Consider the following 18,179-nt stretch of genomic DNA (forward strand, 5'->3'; position numbering starts at 1 on the left):
CCATTGCTATACAAATTGCTATTGTGTCCATTGTGAGCAAGAAAAACGTGGTTTCGTCTAAGCCTCATAAGCACGCGGAAATACCATCGTTCAGATTTCTAGATCGTGTCTCGGATCTAGGATTAAAGTGAAGTGTTGTGAAAATTCTGCCGGTTGTACGCACAACGGATGTGCTAAATCATTTGCTGCTGTTGCGGTCGTCGGAATCTGCTACTGCTGTTGCTGTCGTCGAGAAATCATCGAGGCCTATTACTACTACAGATCGTGCTGGAACCATTGCCATCGTGCAGGCCAAAATCACCTGTGTACCAGATTCGTGCTGCATCAGTGCCGGCTCTACGTAATTCTTCGAGCCGGGATTAGTTTTCTATTCAGCTACTAATACACCGTAGCTTGAGTTGAGGTTAAGTACGGTGCGACCAGGTGAGTGATCTTTTGTCATGAATAGTTCCACGAGAGGCCTCAGGACGAGGCAGCAAAAGGCAAGGCAACTTAAGCAGCTTAATGCTAAACGTATCAACATTCTTGGAACTGCTCACCTTATTGAGGAATTCAATGAAAATTATGATCCATCCCGAGCTGCAGAAGTGCCATTCCGTCTGGAAAAATTAGATCACCTTTGGGAAGAATTTGAGCTCGTTGAAACTGAACTCGATGTGCTGCGCACTGATGAGCCCGAGTTCAATCAAGAGCGTGCAGAATTTCAAACAATGTATTATCAGTTGAAAGGTTCGTTATCGGCCAAATTGCCTGTAGCCCCTGCAGTGCCCTCGCCTGTTCCCGAACCTGTGCCGGTACCACAACCATCGCCCACGGCCCCTGGTGTGCGTCTTCCGGAATTAAAAATCCCTGAATTCGATGGGAAACCAGAAGATTGGTCGGCTTTCAACGATTTGTTCCGATCCATGATTCACGACAATGCTTTGCTTTCGGACATACAAAAATTACATTATCTTCGAGCTTCTCTCAAAGGTGACGCTGCTCGAATTGTTTGCTCGCTACCGATATCAGCCCAAAGTTATGCGGTAGCTTGGAAGATGATCCATGATCGTTACGAAGATACTAATCTTTTAATCAAGCAGCACATCGCTGCACTTTTTTCTATCGCGCCCATGCAATCTGCATCTGCAAGTGAGCTTTCCGATCTTGCAGATGAATTTGAAAAGCACGTCAAAATATTAGATACTCTTGAAACGAAAGAACAACACTGGGATTCAGTTTTAGTAGAATTACTATTTCGTCGAATGGATAAAGACACGCAAGCTTTGTGGGAAACCCATCGTTTCAAAGAAGAAAGACCTTCGTACGATCAACTAATACTCTTTATGCATGAACATTCCCGCACACTGCAGTCCCTTAAGTTATCGCAACAGGCATTCAACCTAGAAGAAACTAAACCTCAAAATTCACGTGCTACCTCTAACCAGTCTACATCTGAACAACGATTGAAGTGTGCTGCTTGCCAACAGGCACATTATCTATTCCAATGTGAAATTTTTCGGGGAAAAACCCCCCAGCAACGCTTTGAGCTGGTAAAAAAGAACAATTTATGCATTAACTGCATCAAGTCGACCCATTTTTCCAAAAACTGCACCAGTGGGCCCTGCAAATATTGCCAAAAAAGACACCATACTTTGCTTCACCTTCAACCATCTACCGCTTTGTGCACGTCAAGCGCTCCGGCAAGCTACCACCAGGACCAAGCTACATTGTGTAAGGTCCAGCCATGCGTTCATAATCTGCCGTTACACTCGTCCCGCGAATCGCTTATCAGTGACATCGCTGTCGCTTCGGTCAATCCGTCGGTTTCGTTCGTACCGCCTCCGGTTTCAGCGCCTCCCTGCATTTCGCGCGGTATAGTCTCATCTCCATGTCAAACAGTTGTAAGTGATTCCACTGTGCTCTTGTTTACGGCACTAGTGCTAGTGAAAGACAAATTCGGCCAACCGCAAGCTGCTCGTGCACTCCTGGACAGTGGTTCTCAATCAAGCTTTATTTCGGAGAATCTATATCAACGTCTCTCATTGCCACGTCAAAAGGTAAACGTGCCGGTGAGTGGAATTGGCCAAGCCATCGTTAACGTTCGATACACATGTGCAATCACGTTTTCATCTCGTTTTGAAACGGATAACTATGCAATGGAATGTCTAGTTCTGCCAAAGCTCACTGTTCATCTGCCGACTAGCACCGTTGACATTAGTGACTGGAGGATTCCTGAACATTTACCTCTGGCGGATCCTCAGTTCAATGTAAGCCACGGCATTGACCTTATCATCGGAGCCGAGTTATTTCCATTTTTCTTTCAAGCAGAGCAACTCACATTGACAGACAATTTGCCTATGTTTTACAAAACATCGTTAGGCTATCTCATAGCTGGTAGAGTTCCAACAAATGTCGTGACACCCACAGCATGTCTGGTATCTACACTGGATTCCTTGGACGCTCAAGTGAAGAAATTTTGGCAAGTCGAAGACTTCGATCAAGGGAAGGCTCTCACTCCTGACGAGCTACATTGCGAAAATCATTTCCAAACTACTCACAGCCGTACTCAAAGCGGGCGCTACATCGTGCGGTTGCCGATTCGCAGTGAGATACTACAAAAGATCGGTGATTCCTGGCCCGTTGCCGCCCGCCGATTTACTGCTTTAGAAAGACGATTGCAAACGAACGAATGCTTGAAAACAAGTTACACTCAATTCATGAACGAATATGAAGAGCTTGGCCACATGGAAGAGATGAAGACTCGCGTCGCGTTACCCCAGTTTTTTCTGCCCCATCACGCCATTCATCGACCCGACTCGACAACCACAAAAATAAGAGTCGTGTTCGACGGTTCATGTAAAGACAGTAACGGTATTGCGCTAAACGATCTACTCTTTACTGGACCAACAGTACAGCCAGCTTTATTATCCATTATTATCAATTTTCGTACACACCGCTACGTCATGACGGCGGACATTGAAAAAATGTACCGCCAAATCATGGTTCATCAAGATGATCGCCAATTCCAACAAATTTTGTGGCGGAATGATGCGTCAGAACCTTTGAAGACCTTCCAGTTGAACACCATAACGTACGGAACCTCGTGTGCACCATTCCTTGCCACGAGAGTCTTAAACCAACTAGCCGATGACGATGGAAAGGAGTATCCACTAGCCTCACAGGCAGTAAAGCGAGACTTTTATGTCGACGATCTTCTCACCGGCGCGAACAGCATCGAAGACATGAAAGAAATTGCGAGGCAGCTCATCGAATTGTTGGATGGTGCTGGATTTTCTCTACGAAAATGGAGTTCCAATGATACTGCGTGCATTATGGATATTCCAGAGGAACGCTGGGAAAGGCAACCGCAACTCGAACTGGATCGTTCGCCATCAATTAAAACGCTCGGACTCCTCTGGTTTCCAACTGCGGATGTGTTTGGGTTCAAGATTCCGCAATTATCCACCATTGAAAAGGTAACCAAAAGAGTAGTATTGTCCGAAATTTCACAACTGTTTGACCCGCTGGGTCTTGTTGGACCGATTGTTATAAGCGCTAAAATGTTTATACAACGGTTGTGGCTGGAAGAACTCCAGTGGGATGACGAATTGCCCGAAGAGTTACGATCCTGGTGGCTATCCTTTAGAGTGTCTATCGACGTGCTGCAAGAAATTCGTGTTCCTCGTTGGGTATTAGGCACTGGTATAACCGACTACCAACTTCATTGTTTTGTTGACGCCTCAGAGAAAGGATATGGAGCTTGCCTTTACGTCGTCGCAAGCGATTCAAATGGTCCAAAATTCAGTAATTTACTCATCGCAAAATCCCGTGTTTCTCCAAAAAGTGGCGAAACTATGCCACGGTTAGAGCTTTGCGCTGCCCGTCTGGGAAGTCAATTGATAGATACGATTCTTCAGACGACCACATTCGCTGGAACCCCAATTTTGTGGTCCGATTCAACCATCGTTCTACACTGGATTCGCTCACCCCCGTCGAAGTGGAAGATATTCGTATCCAACCGTATTGCCGAGATTCATCGACTTACCCAAGACTCCCAGTGGCGGTATGTTCCTACAGCACTCAATCCTGCCGACTGCTTATCGAGAGGACTCCAGCCCGATGAACTTCAACATAATACTCTTTGGTGGCACGGGCCACCGTTTCTGCTTCTCGACCGTGAACACTGGCCTAAGCAAACTGCTACGCTTTCATCGATGGCATAGGAACAATTAACTTTGGAGCGTAAGGCAACCACTGTGTTAGCAGCGTTCACTACTGATCAGTGCTTGATAGAAAGATTTTCGGACCTGGCTCGCTTACTCAAGGTTACTTCGTACTGTCGCCGATTCTTGCGTAACTGTAAATCGAATACGGAAAACAGGCTTACCGGTGCTCTATCACCGAACGAATATGATGAGGCGCTCAAATCGTTAGTTCGTGTTGTTCAACGAGCATCCTTTCCCAGTGAAATTCATTATCTCGAGGGGAAAGGTCATGGTGAAACCTCTCTCAAGAAAGCCAATCTCAAGTCACCACTCAACAGTTACGACCTCATGCTCGACCCACAAGGGACGTTGCGGATCCAAGGCAGGTTAGCCAATCTCTCTGGAAGCTTCGATACTCGGTTTCCAATGGTACTACCGTATGATCATCACTTTTCTCGGTTGATTGCCAGATCCATCCATCATCAAACACTACACACTGGACCTGCACAATTACTGTCAATCATTCGCCAGCGATTCTGGCCTGTACGTGGAAGAGAACTCGCACGTAGAACAGTGCACCAATGTTTGACATGCTCCCGTTGCCGTCCTCATCCATGTGACCAATACATGGCTCCATTACCAGCTGCACGCATTACTCCATCGAAGGTCTTTGAACAAACAGGGCTAGACTATTGTGGGCCGTTTCTCGTTCGACCGCTCGCAGGTCGAGGCGCATCGGTAAAAGTCTGGGTCGCCGTGTACGTATGTTTCGCCGTTAAAGCCGTAGCGCTGGACATCGTCGACGGGTTATCAGCAGCTGCGTGCGTCAATTCGCTTAGACGCTTCGTGAGTCGTGTCGGACGCGTTCGAATCATACATTGCGACAACAGCACATCGTTCGTAGGCGCCGCGCGCGAGTTACGGGATATGCGACGACAGTATCGAGAGCAGTTTGCATCAACTTCTTGGGCCAATGAATGCCTGCAACGTGGAATTGAGTTCCAGTTCATTCCGCCACGGGCACCACATTTCGGCGGTTTATGGGAGGCTGCAGTTAAGAAATTTAAATATCACCTCATTCGCATCATGAAAACGACGCCGTACCGTTTAGATGATTTCCGCACAGCTATCGCCCAAGCTGAAAGCATCATGAACTCCCGCCCGTTGACTCCACTATCGAACGATCCTAGTGACCTCTCCGTCCTCACTCCTGGGCACTTTTTAATTGGAGAGTCACCGTTCCAACTTCCCGAGCAGGACTATCAACAAAAGCCACTCAATCGCCTTTCTCGCTTTCAGGCAACCCAACGTGCCATAACTGACTTGTGGAAACGTTGGTCAACTGAGTACATCGGGTTGCTCCATCAACGACCTGCTAAATGGAGGAAGGTGCCACCTAACTTTGCTGTCGGGACGATGGTCGTCCTAAAAACGGACTGCGTACCTCCAAAACGGTGGCCACTAGGACGAGTGGTTGCTGTCTACCCTGGGGCTGATGGCATCACCCGAGTCGTAGATGTACGCACACAGAATGGAACCCGACGTCGTGCAACGTCAGAACTTTGCATTTTGCCCATCGAAAATTGTGATGCAGAATATACAGCTATCCTCAAACAACCAGTTTAACTTTGAATGCTACGCTTCAACGGGGCCCAGGATGTTGCGTTCCTCGAAATTAAATTTGAACCTTATAATCTAAACATGCAAAACATTAAAAGAATTAATCTAAATCCTAAACCCAATAATTATTCTACTTAAAACTACATAAATGCATACCGCTTATATACCTTACTCATTATATATATACATTGTATTCAAATCAATCTTACACTCAATATAATACAATACCAATCAGTACGATAAAGATCACGGAGACAATCGCTCGTATCAAATTCGTTCGCTGTGTCAATTCACATCCCATACTTTTCGATCCACTTAACCGACCAGTTTCGGATAACTGGAACCATACCGCCGACCAGTTTCGGCAAAGAACAAACACAAGTATTAGCAACTGTGAAGTGACGTATGTAATATACTTTTGAAATGATGATGGTGATTAAAATAATTTTTGCAAGTAACATATTTTAAGCATAAGCATAAGCATGGGATACCGCCCGTGTGCTGCTACTCCGTTATTGACCAGGACCGATGAAAATTGCAAAATGATAACTGGAAAAAGCATACTTGGGACAGTACGCTATTTCTCATTGTGCAACCTTATCAGGTCCCTACATGCTGATCAATAGCGATGCCGGCCACGTCCGAATGCGGGTCCTGGTTGGATGGGAAGGAATGTTAGTCCAATACTTGTTGCTACTAAAGACCAGGGAATCCTCTGCATCTTCACAAGTATTTCGGTAAAGGAATTGTTGTTAGTAGATGGGGGGAGCTAGATGGATAATGTAAGTATGTAAGCACCAGTTATATGAGACTTACCTGGATATTCGAAAATTTTCTTGTAAAGCCAGTAACTACGAAAATTAGGATATAAAAAATACTTTTTTAACAAATTTAATATAATGCCAGTGGTGCTCATATACAACCATAATTTAATTCATATCAAAAACCATCCTCTGTGGAGCTAGATGTTTCGACCCTCGAAAACGGATGGCGTGGGATACGCTCGGTCGTCAATGAGGCCGCAACCGCGGTACTAGGTGTAGAAACCTCGAGTGCACGAAATGATTGGTTTGACGGGGAATGCCAACAAGCGATAGAGAGAAAAAACAGAGCTTGGGGAAACTATCTGAGCATATCCACGCGAGAGAGTTTGGCCAAGTATCGACGAGCGAGGAATGAGTTGACCACGATCCTGAGAAGGAAAAAGTGACAGAAGGAGGATAGAGATCGTGAGGAGCTTAAACAACTATTCCGGGCTAATGATACCCGCAAGTTTTACGAGAAGGTGAACCAAACTCGCAAGGCCCACACACCAAAACCTGACATGTGTAGGGACGAGGGAGGGGATCTAATCACAAACGAGCGCGAGGTGGTCGACAGGTGGAAGCAGTTCTTCGATGAGCACCTCAACGGCTATATAGCAGCAGGAGACGCAATGGAACTTAACCTCGGAGTGCCTACAAAGGACAACAGCGTACCGGCTCCCGATCTCGAAGAGATTCGACGAGAAATCGGTCTGCTGAAGAATAATAGAGCCGCCGGAAAGGACCGACTCCCGGTAGAACTCTACAAAAATGGCCAAAAACCGCTAGCAACGGCACTTCACTTGCTGATTTCAAGGATTTGGGAAGAAGAGAAACTACCGGAGGAGTGGATGGAAGGCGTAGTCTGCCCCATCTACAAAAAGGGTGACCGGCTAGATTGCTGTAACTACCGCGGCATTACGCTGGTCAACGCCGCCTACAAGGTGCTCTCCCAGATTTTGTTGCGTCGTCTATCCCCAATAGCAAGAGAATTCGTAGGGCAGTATCAGGCGGGCTTTATGGGGCCCGTGCTACTACGAATTTTTACTCTCCGACGAATCCTTCAGAAATGTCGAGAGTACAACGTGCCCACGCATCATATTTTCGTGGATTTCAGAGCAGCATACGATACCGTTGAACGCGAGCAGCTATGACTGATAATTCACGAGTACGGTTTTCCGGACAAACTGACGCGGCTGATCAAAGCTACTCTGGAACGAGTGATGTGCTACGTGCGCGTTTCGGGGACACTCTCAAGTCCTTTCGAATCGCGCAGAGGGTTACGGCAAGGAGATGGACTGTCCTGTATGTTATTCAATATCGCTATTGAAAGTGTGATCCGGCGAGCGGGGATCGAAACGAGAGGAACGCTCTTCAGCAAGAGTAGCCAACTCCTAGCCTTTGCAGACGACCTCGACATCATTACTAGAAACCGTGGGACGGCGGAGGCAATCTACGCCAGACTAAAAATGGAGGCTAGGAGGATAGGGTTGCAAATTAATGCGTTGAAAACCAAATATGTGGTAGGAAGAGGCTCCCGAGAAAGTAATGTTTGCCTCCCACGAACAGTGACTATTGACGGTGATGAACTGGAAGTGGTTTGAAGAGTTCGTATATTTAGGATCTCTGGTAACCGCCGACAATAATACGAGTAAGGAGATCCAACGACGCATTCAAGCTGGCAATCGAATCTACTTTTCCCTCCGCAAGACGTTTCGATCAAGGAGCATACGCCGCCGCACAAAGCTGACGATGTACAAAACGCTAATCAGACCGGTAGTCCTCTACGGAGTTGAGACAGTAACTTTGCTTACGGAAGACATACGTGCATCTGCCGTCTTTGAACGAAAGGTGTTGCGGACTATTTTTGGCGGAGTACAAACGGAAAGTGGGGAGTGGCGGAGGCGTATGAATCACGAGCTACAGGGACTGCTTGGAAAGATTCCCATCGTACACCTGGCGAAAGTTGGGAGACTACGGTGGGCCGGTCACGTCGCAAGGATGCCGGACGACTGTGTAGGGAAATCCGTTCTCTGCAAGAACACCAGTGGCACCAGGAATAGAGGGACTCAACGTGCTAGATGGCTCGACCAGGTTAAAGCCGACTTGCGTGTGTCGAGACACGTAACGGATTGGCGACGAGTATCCCAAGACCGAGTACAATGGAGAGCAATTCTTGCCACCCCGGCTATCGGCTGAATAAGTAAGTAATAAGCAATCACAATAAACTTATTTAAATATCAGTTTTTTACCGTCATCAGGGGATACTTTTAACGGTGAGGTTACCCGCAACACTTCTACGCATCGCGTTTTTGACAGTTCTAGTGCATTTCTTAGTTTTTTTCCTGTATGGACTCATCACTGCGACCAGTATCGTTGATCTATTATGATATCGCCCGGGTGTTTGCTGTATAATATGCACTGCATTTTTCTGCTATATTCGCTATTGAATGAGTGATATGCTTATTAAATTTTATGCGTGCTTGCGTGTTGTGGCGTTTACCCTTCCTTCAATGCTAGATCTACTTTACCCACCTTGCTCCTCAATGCCAGTACAGTCTCCAATTACAGCAATCCCTGGCGAGGCTTGCCCAGTACATTTTAACTATAAGAGTGACTTTTTGCACTGTCAAGAGTGCTTTTATGGGGGTCATATAGAAACCAGCATGAAGGAAGGGTAATGAGGGGCCTGAGAATAAACGCATGCTAAAGTCACTTGACATAGAATGGCCTGATCCTACTAAGATTCGAACCCACGACCACTCGCTTGTCAAAGTAGACTTGGTGACCTTGCGGCTACGGAGCCCCCCATTTTCTTTGTTTACTTTGTTTGTTTCTTTGTTTGTAGTCAATGCCGTTTTAAAGAAGGGACTTTCATTTATTTCCTGTGTACAATTTTAAGTTTGCTGTAAGTTCATGCCGTATCACTTCACAACCCGAGGAACATTTTATTGGTCCTTGTTGTATAATAGCTTATCCAGTACTTATTGCACGGGTAATATCTGTACAATAGTTGAATACTTGATTCAACCATCTTTTCGTGGCATTCCTCAACAGCTAGGATCACTGTTTTGTTCCCCTTACCAGCCTTCGTGATCATTAAGTTTAGGTTTTCTTTAAGGAAGTTTCTATTTTTTGCGATGTGAAAAGTTAAACAAAACTTTCTGAAAGGATAGTGTCAGACTGTGGTCGGGTTGGCGCGAAATCCGCCGATCACAAGAGGCAAACAATTGAAATCCTTATGCAAACCATTTCTTAGAAGCAAAAAGTTTAAATCTTGCTCAGCGGAAGCTAGAAATATTTACTTTTAACCCAATAATTTCATTTGACTAAAGCATCAATAAACAATCGTGTTCTGTAAGCATTCAGGAAGCATTCCAAGGTGATCATACATATCGGCGTACCAAGATCTAACATAAGGAGAAGCAGTAACCTATCGGAAGCCTGTTTGGAAATAATAAGACATAATCATGTAGTGATACATCTATTTCGATGACATAAATTACCTTATCGCAAAAATGCCGAATGATTACAAAAGTAAGGTTAAAAACTGCGCCCAATTTTTTAATATAAATTTTATAGAGATGATAGGATACATTCGTCAGCATGCCTGGCCGGGGTAAGGATTTCACAATAAAAAATTGCTTTCTTTTGGCCGCAGCGTTTTGACGAAAAATGGTTAATTTATCCCTGTGAAATCCAGAACAAGTTACTTTGATCAAAACTGCGTGTCGTAAAAGAGCATTATGCAACTGGGATCCTTAATAAAAACAACATTCTTTGAGCATCAAAAGGTCGAAACCAATCCAGTGGCATTTGAAGATGCTAAAACAAACGATTTTTTAAAAGAATCTCTAATAGGCAACTGATCGATTCAAAATCTAGATTCATTTCGTTGCGAATATCACCGTTGTACTTCCAGTACTACTCGCCTTCGCTAAGTCTATATTTTTGGCCTGATATTGAGAATTTTTCAGTTTGCCCAAATTTAAATTTTTCACATTTAACATTTACTTTTCCCCAATATAAAAAAACATCACGTATAAAGGACTAGGACTATCACATACTATCTTGAGCAGTTTTATTATTCAACATAATTTGCATTAATCACTGATTGGAAATAATATTATCACAAATTACAAAAAAAACAGTATATCGACTAACTCCTTCTAATAAATTTTTCGAATCCCAAGTCTTGCTTTACATTGAGAGTTTAAAACACAGCATGTTTTGGCCGAACTATTACAGAGAATGTTAAAGTGATGTAAAACCTGGTATGAAAATTTATGGTTTTTGACTGAGAAGTCAAGAGTTAAGTTTAAATATTTTTATTATAACAATTGTAAGGTAAAACCAAATCGTTACAGCATTGAAGTAATGTTCATGTTTTCACAACGAATCTGTCTACATCTCTGCTCTACAATACAATTTTTGCGCTGTGCTTCTGTTCATTGTTCAAACTATTATTTGAGCTTTGAAAAACAACATAAAAAAAATAATTTTAGCTTGTGCATTCACTAATAGTAATCTATTAACACTACAAAAACTTTCGCAACGAGGACTCGTATGCAACATTGAAATGATCAACGATCCTTTGTTTCAGTCGCCAAAAAATGATTATTTTCATATCTCAGAACTTTTACAGCTTCTTCTAGCATCACAATCACAAACACTCTTACCTTAGCACTCTTTCGTCTGCCTTCACGATATTCCAACTATTGATCCAACTTTGCGACTAGATCCGGAGTCTATCCGACACTGACTGGAAGTGCCCAAGGAAGAAGAGCCCTTTATAAGCTTTATCTACTACCATTCTTGGTGTGCTTCAACTAGCCGGCCAGCGACTCCGTACGTAGATAGTCCTGCGTAAACCACCTCCGCATCATCATCGCATCGTACGCCATCTCCCTCGGTCGTCCAAGCTGCAAAAAAATTCAATGCTATCAGTGCAATAGAACAGCAACAACAAACAACGCGCGAACCATAGCAAAACCGAAGAAATCGGCAAAACAAAACACAAAACATGGAACACCGTAAAGTAGAAGCATAAAAAAATGCATCGAAAGGCCTAGTGCAGCGCACTTAACCCGTCTATCTTTCTCACTGTAATTGAAACTGGAAATTTTCCTTCTTGCTATTTCGCCTGGTTTCTGCTCGTCGATCCCATCTCAACCGGACTAGCCCTTTGTGGCGATCGAGCTCTGCGCTATTTATTTCTCCTGGCAGCAGCATACAACCACCTTCCGCAGCATCCTGCCGGTCTGTCGTCACTCAATCGGTACACAAGGAAAGGAACAGTGCTCTTCGTGGTGGCTAACATTGTTTATCACAAAGCCTTGACTTTAATGCATCTTCGCTAATCGAAAAGATTTACGATGCTATCGGTGAGATTCCCATAAAATCATGACAACGAACGGGCTTATTCCCAGCCGATCAAAGGATATCATATGGACGAATTGTGTGATGGATCTGCGGTTTGACGATGGTCATACATTGCGGTAAGGAACAATACCACACACCAAATATGCTTTTTTTAAGCAACGAAGCTCATACCCATTGCAAGAACAAATTCAGTTTTTTGCATGAAGAGCCGGTAAAACTGTACTTCAGATGAAAATCCTCAAAAATTATCAACGTTACATGATACAGTAATGTTTCGATTTTGTCGGCTCCCGATTTATTCTACCCCCGATTTAGTCTACTCCCGATTTTATCAGCTTTTTTCCTAATTTTGTCACTCCAAAATTTTTTTTTAGCTTTTGTGTTTTTAAACATGATTTATAAAACATTTCAGTCTACTTCAACACTATTCTGATTCTCTGGGGAGAGTTTTTGAATAAAATGATACCTTCTTGCGAGTAATTTGGGGTCAATATTAGGGTATTTTTATAGTAAAAGTTCTATAGTTCCTAAACAAGTAAAGATAGAGGTATACCATATTCAGCAATAGTATGTATTTTTACTATTTATACAACTTTGTAAAACAAGAAAAAGTCATACAACAACTACAAAATCAGCTAAAATAGAAAAACTGATTTTAACGATTTTTCATATATGAGAAACAGGATTTTTCTTTCTTTGGTGAAGAGATAGAAGGTTACTGTCTTCAGAAAAATTTGTTGTAAGGATTTGCTGTAAAACTTTGCAGAACATATCAATGTGTTATATTGAAACTGAAGAAAAATAAACTTTTTATTGCACTTTTAGGGGGATTAAGCAAAATTTGAATTCCGCTGGACGATAGAACTTTTAATTTTAAGAAACTCTTTCAAAGATTCCATAAACCTAAAACCAAATTTTCCCGCTCAAAGCTAATGCGCGCAAAAAAAGGCACTGGACCAGTGTGCTGTGCCCGGTTGATTGAGCTTTCGGTTGACCAATTGAGGGTTAAAATTTAATTTTTATTAGAAGTCTTCGATATTGCAAGGTTTTAAGTATTGAATTTTGAAAAAAATTTCCCGATTTTGTCAGTGTCCCCATTTTGTCAGCCCAATATTCAACATGGGGCTGACAAAATCGGAACATATCGGAACAAAATAGACAAATAAATGATTTAATTGCACGACGTTCAGCTGTCCAAAGTCCAATATCTTGAAATAAATCACCCCAATTTTCATAATGCATTTGTTCACTGCATTTTTATCTTTTCGTATATTTCACTCTTTGTCATTTATTATGCTTGGTGTCCATTTTGTCGTGTTTGTTCCAATCGAAGACTCCCTTCAATTTGATTCCTACTCTTAAGCTGAAGTTAAAGTGATATAAATCGCCTATCTTTGTAATAGACCGGCCACAATACCGTTACGATTACCGATTACCACATTCCATAACTCATATTCAACTAACAAATATCTAACAGGAAATCCTAGCCAGTTTTTCCTTCACGCCATAAAAAGAAATCTAAATCATTAGAAAACGACGCATAAAAATATTTCGCAATCGCGAACCAACAATCAGCATAATTTATGTAAAATTGCTTCGTTGCAGCTCGGCGAAATGCCCATTTCGAGTAGAGGCCCATCACTCTGTAGCAAGCAGGCCGCAGCAGCGCTTCTTCAGTATCATCTCGAATTGGTTGATGCTCCCACGAATAACTATACAAGTACGTATCTATACGGACCAACCGGTTCTGCAAGAATTCGAGTTTAGATTCTTTCTCCCGCACCACGTTAATGCAACGAATAGAGACGCAATGCAGTGCCTGATGCCTGATCTCGCGGCTCCCGTCCCAGGGGGTCTCTGGCTGTGTACTATGCACAAGCAAAGCCCGAACCGGTTTATTTGCCTTTGATGTTACTGCTGCTGGTCGAGCATACAGCAGAGTGGTGGGCACCGAACGGACGATGCTGCAATTTGAGCTTGATATTGAAGCTGCACTGGATGTGCTGCATTTGCATGTGCGCATTTCGAAATAGTTGCCGGCGTGACCACAACAACAATCGATCGGAATAAATAGCATCTGTGAACTTGAAAGTTTCATACCGATAGCAATGAGTGCTTGATGACTGGCAGAACGTCGTGAACCCTTAGGCCCATACAAATTAGAGGCCCATCAGCTGAGGCCACGCTTGACGGCAGAACGAGGGTAATGGCGAACGAGGTACTTTTACGCCGAGTGCGTAGAATACGGATCGAATAATTAGGGTCGGACCGATGGGGACCGATGTTCGAGTGTTCAGAATACCTATTATTATTGATAAAAAAAATTGCATCGCACAGTAGTCATGTATATTGAACAAAACTAAAAGAAAAAGTACTGGTTGTTTGAAGCAAATTTTGTCGGATTGTTTGTTTAAGGTCATAAAGTAAAAATCCTAAATTTGATGTCCGTTGAACTTTCCCTCGATTAATGAAGCACCTCCTTTTTTAAAAATATGACCCGTTTTTGTTAAACCATCCTATTTTCCTTGGCTTACATCTCCTACATATTAGGTTTAAAAAAGCTGCATAGATCTTACACAGATACTCTATCTAGAAATATTCTTTTTAGCGGCAGTGCTGCAGAATATTTTTTAATTCAATTTGAAAACAAGGAGATAGTCAGTGAGACCATTGTGCTAGGCATTATCCAGGGTACGATATCTTACACAGTTCACCTCGTTGATCACAATTGCTGTGCATTCATTGCACAATTTGTTGTATCCAAGTTTGACCTTTTTGACGACCAAACTTTAAAATACTGGAATCTGGCAGCTCTGCCGATTTTTGACAATGTCAAGCGGAACAAATGAGCTGAGGTGGATAAAGTGTTCTAAGCGACTTACCCTTGTTTAGAAACTAAACTCTCATTTTTTCACTCAATTAGTTCAATTTGATTTTAAAAACTACAACTTCATCGTGTTTCAACATTTTTACCTTTGTTATACAATAACAAAGGTTTATAAATCGGTCGGAAAACACGAAATTGATATGAGGCCCGGAAGGTTGGGTCACATACATTATGTACACCCAATTCTTTTTTTGCACGGATTTTTTTACATGAATATTTTTTGCACGACTTTTTTTGCACGGTTTCTCGAAATAACACGGTTTTTTTACACGGTTTCTCGAAATAACACGGTTTATTTTGGCACGGTTTTTTTACACGGGACGCATCCCCGTGTAAAAAAGAATTGGGTGTACTCGTATAAGACACTATACGCGATCATGACGTAAACTATATTGGAAAGTAAAGAAGTTTCTGATGCGAAGTAATCATTCTTGGATGAATTTTGGAATGTGCAGTGCAATGACAAGTGGGGCTCGTACCCACGCTTTTTCAGTTGGTACCCGAATGTTTTAGTCATTAAACTACTGGCGCCCGTTACATTAGGTAGTCTAATAGACCTTATAAGCACCTTAGAAGATACGATACTATCAGACACCTGAGAAGACAACTCAGGGAGTGGGGTTTAGGTATCCCGATCCCCCTAATGGGACGTGAGGATCCCGACCCACATACGGGACACGCGTGGGACTCCGCTTGCACGAACTTGTGCAGATACTCTCTAAAACAACCATGCCCTGACAGAATCTGTGTCAGGTGGAAGTTGACTTCTCCGTGGCGTCTGTTGACCCATCCGGATAGTTCCGGGATAAGCCGATGTGTCCACCGGCCTTTTGTGGAATCAGGCGATGCCCGCTGCCATGTGGTCATCGAAGCCGATCTTGTGGTACTCCGTATGCCTCTAGTTCCACGTTGGTTGAAGCACTCCACGTCCTCACTGATAATGATGCCAATAGGCATCATACCCGCTAAGACGCAGATTGCGTCATGTGAAACTGTGCGATACGCACTCGCCACTCTCAAGCCTATGAGACGATAGGTACTTTCAAGCTTACCTAGGTAGCTTTTAATTCCTAACGCTGATGACCACATCGGCCCGCTATACCTAAGGATGGACTGCACCATATTGGTTAATAGCCTTCGCTTGCTGCCATATACCGCAGAGCTAATAGACATCATACGAGACAATGCCGAAATAGCTGTGGAAGCCTTCTTGCAGGCATAGTCGACGTGGCTCTCGAACTTGAGCTTATCTTCGACCATGACTCCCAAGAGTTTTAAGGACCGCGTTGACGAAATAATGCAGTCTCCGACGCTGATCTCTGCTCTCTGCTTGCTACACCGACTTGCGGTTGTTCACCACGATAACCTCCGTTTTGTGATGCGCTAGTTCCAGTTTCCTGGAACGCATCCAATCTTCAACAATGCTTATAGAGTGGGCAGCCGTCAACTCGACCTCTCTGATAGATTCACCATAGACTTCCAAGGTGATGTCATCCGCAAAGCCGATAATCACAACCCCTACCGGTAACTTTAGCTTCAACACCTTGTCATACATGACGTTCCACAACATTGGGCCCAGTATGGAACCTTGCGGAACCCCTGCGGTGATTGAAACGCACTTCTGTCCCTCTTCCGTGTTGTATCATAGCACACGATTTTGGAAATGATTTTCCAGAAACCTGTACAGCGACACCGGCACTTGGACGTTTCGAAGCGAGTTGGCTATGGGGTTCCAGCTAGCGCTATTAAACGCATTTCTCACATCGAGCGTGATAACTGCGCAATAACGAATACCTGTCCTCTTGGGCTGGATTGCCACTTCGGCTGTCTTAGTGACAGACAAGATGGCATCCACCGTAGATTTGCCTTTTCGGAAGCCGAATTGGTTCCTTGACAGACCGTTTGTACCCTCAGTGTACTGTACGAGTCTCTTGAGGATAACCCTTTCCAGCACCTTGCCGACAGTATCGAGCAGACAGATCGGCCTATATGACAAGGAGACACTCGGAGGTTTTCCCGGCTTCGGCAATAGGACCGGGTTCTGTCGCTTCCATCTGTCCGGGAAGTGGCCATCTTCCAGGCATCTACTCATTACCTCCCCGAATAATTTGGGAGCCTCCAAAATAGCCGATTTAATGGCCAAATTCTGGATTCCGTCTGGTCCTGGTGCCTTGCTCACCTTTAGGGATTTAGCGATCTCAATGAGTTCTTCGTTCATAACCGTCGCTTCCTCCCCTACCTCTCAACCGCCGTCGCCCACGTTACTTTGGATGTTCGGCAGGGAGGTCGACCATCTTACGTTATGGTCTGAAATACTGGAACGTCGGTCGTGGGATGACTCGGCGGCCCGAGACCAGGGCCTTAGCTCGTGGCGAGAAAAGAGGCTCTCGTTGATCCACTTCAGCATTTCTGGCGATCGCTCTGCGGGCGCCATCACGCCCTTGATCTTTGGCATTAAGACCCTGTAGGCATCACCCCACGGGTTTGCATGAACACTAACACATAACCTTTCGAAGCAGACTCGTTTACTAGCTAAGCCGGTACCTCCCATACCTAGATCGGCTTTTCCTGGCAGCGTCACACGCTCGCGACAGTACCTCAATCAAATGATCAGCGTTCGGATCCGGCACACCGCGATCCCCGCACTCTATTCGGATCGCTTCCGCAAATACTTCGGGATCGAAGTATGATGTCTTCCATCCACGGGTGGTTGGAGTGTAGGCTCAACTCGCCACCTGCCGCCTCGTTATCTGACCGACACAATAGCGGACCGCCTGATGGTCACTGTGAGTGTAGTCATTGTCTACCCTCCAGTCTCCTATCAGACCAGGACTGCCGAAAGCCACGTCGATGATAGACTCCGCAACGTTTCTACTGAAGGTACTTGTGTTGCCGACGTTGGCCAGATCTACGTTAAGCTTTGCCAGAGCCTCAAGCAGAATCCGACCCCTATGGTTCGTGCGACGACTTCCCCACTCTACCGCCCAAGCGTTAAAGTCGCCCGCCACAACCACCGGCCTTAAACCAGTCAGCACAACTGACACTCGATCTACCGTCCGCGTAAACTGCTCGATAGACCAACTCGGCGGAGCATAACAACTGCAGTAGAACACTCCACCCACTTTGGCAACCGCAAATCCCTCGTCTGCAGTTGACCTACTAGTCGTCCATATAGCCGCCGTCCCAGACCTATCCGGGAACCAGTTGCCGTTTCCGGCAGGGACGCGACATGGATCCGAGATTATGGCAATGTACATTACTGACTTAGAAACTGCTTGGTGTAACAGCTGCTGAGCCGTG

At 44.4% G+C, this 18,179-nt stretch overlaps 2 protein-coding genes across 2 annotated transcripts; both read left to right on the forward strand.

The window, feature by feature from the left end:
• Positions 1-440: 440 nt before the first annotated feature.
• Positions 441-4,205, forward strand: LOC128736398 (uncharacterized). The gene has a single exon (XM_053830879.1). The coding sequence runs from the start codon at positions 441-443 to the stop codon at positions 4,203-4,205; it is 3,765 nt and encodes a 1,254-aa protein (XP_053686854.1).
• A 609-nt stretch (positions 4,206-4,814) lies between these two features.
• Positions 4,815-5,813, forward strand: LOC128736399 (uncharacterized). Its single transcript, XM_053830880.1, has one exon. It carries the CDS (start codon positions 4,815-4,817, stop codon positions 5,811-5,813), a length of 999 nt encoding a protein of 332 aa, XP_053686855.1.
• Positions 5,814-18,179: the final 12,366 nt, after the last annotated feature.

The sequence above is a fragment of the Sabethes cyaneus genome, chromosome 2 (assembly GCF_943734655.1).
Source record: "Sabethes cyaneus chromosome 2, idSabCyanKW18_F2, whole genome shotgun sequence".
NCBI classification, from domain to species: Eukaryota; Metazoa; Arthropoda; class Insecta; order Diptera; family Culicidae; genus Sabethes; species Sabethes cyaneus.

Coding starts and splice junctions, on each gene's coding strand:
- LOC128736399 (XM_053830880.1), top strand. CDS start 4,815: ATGGCTCCATTACCAGCTGCACGCATTACTCCATCGAAGGTCTTTGAA.
- LOC128736398 (XM_053830879.1), top strand. CDS start 441: ATGAATAGTTCCACGAGAGGCCTCAGGACGAGGCAGCAAAAGGCAAGG.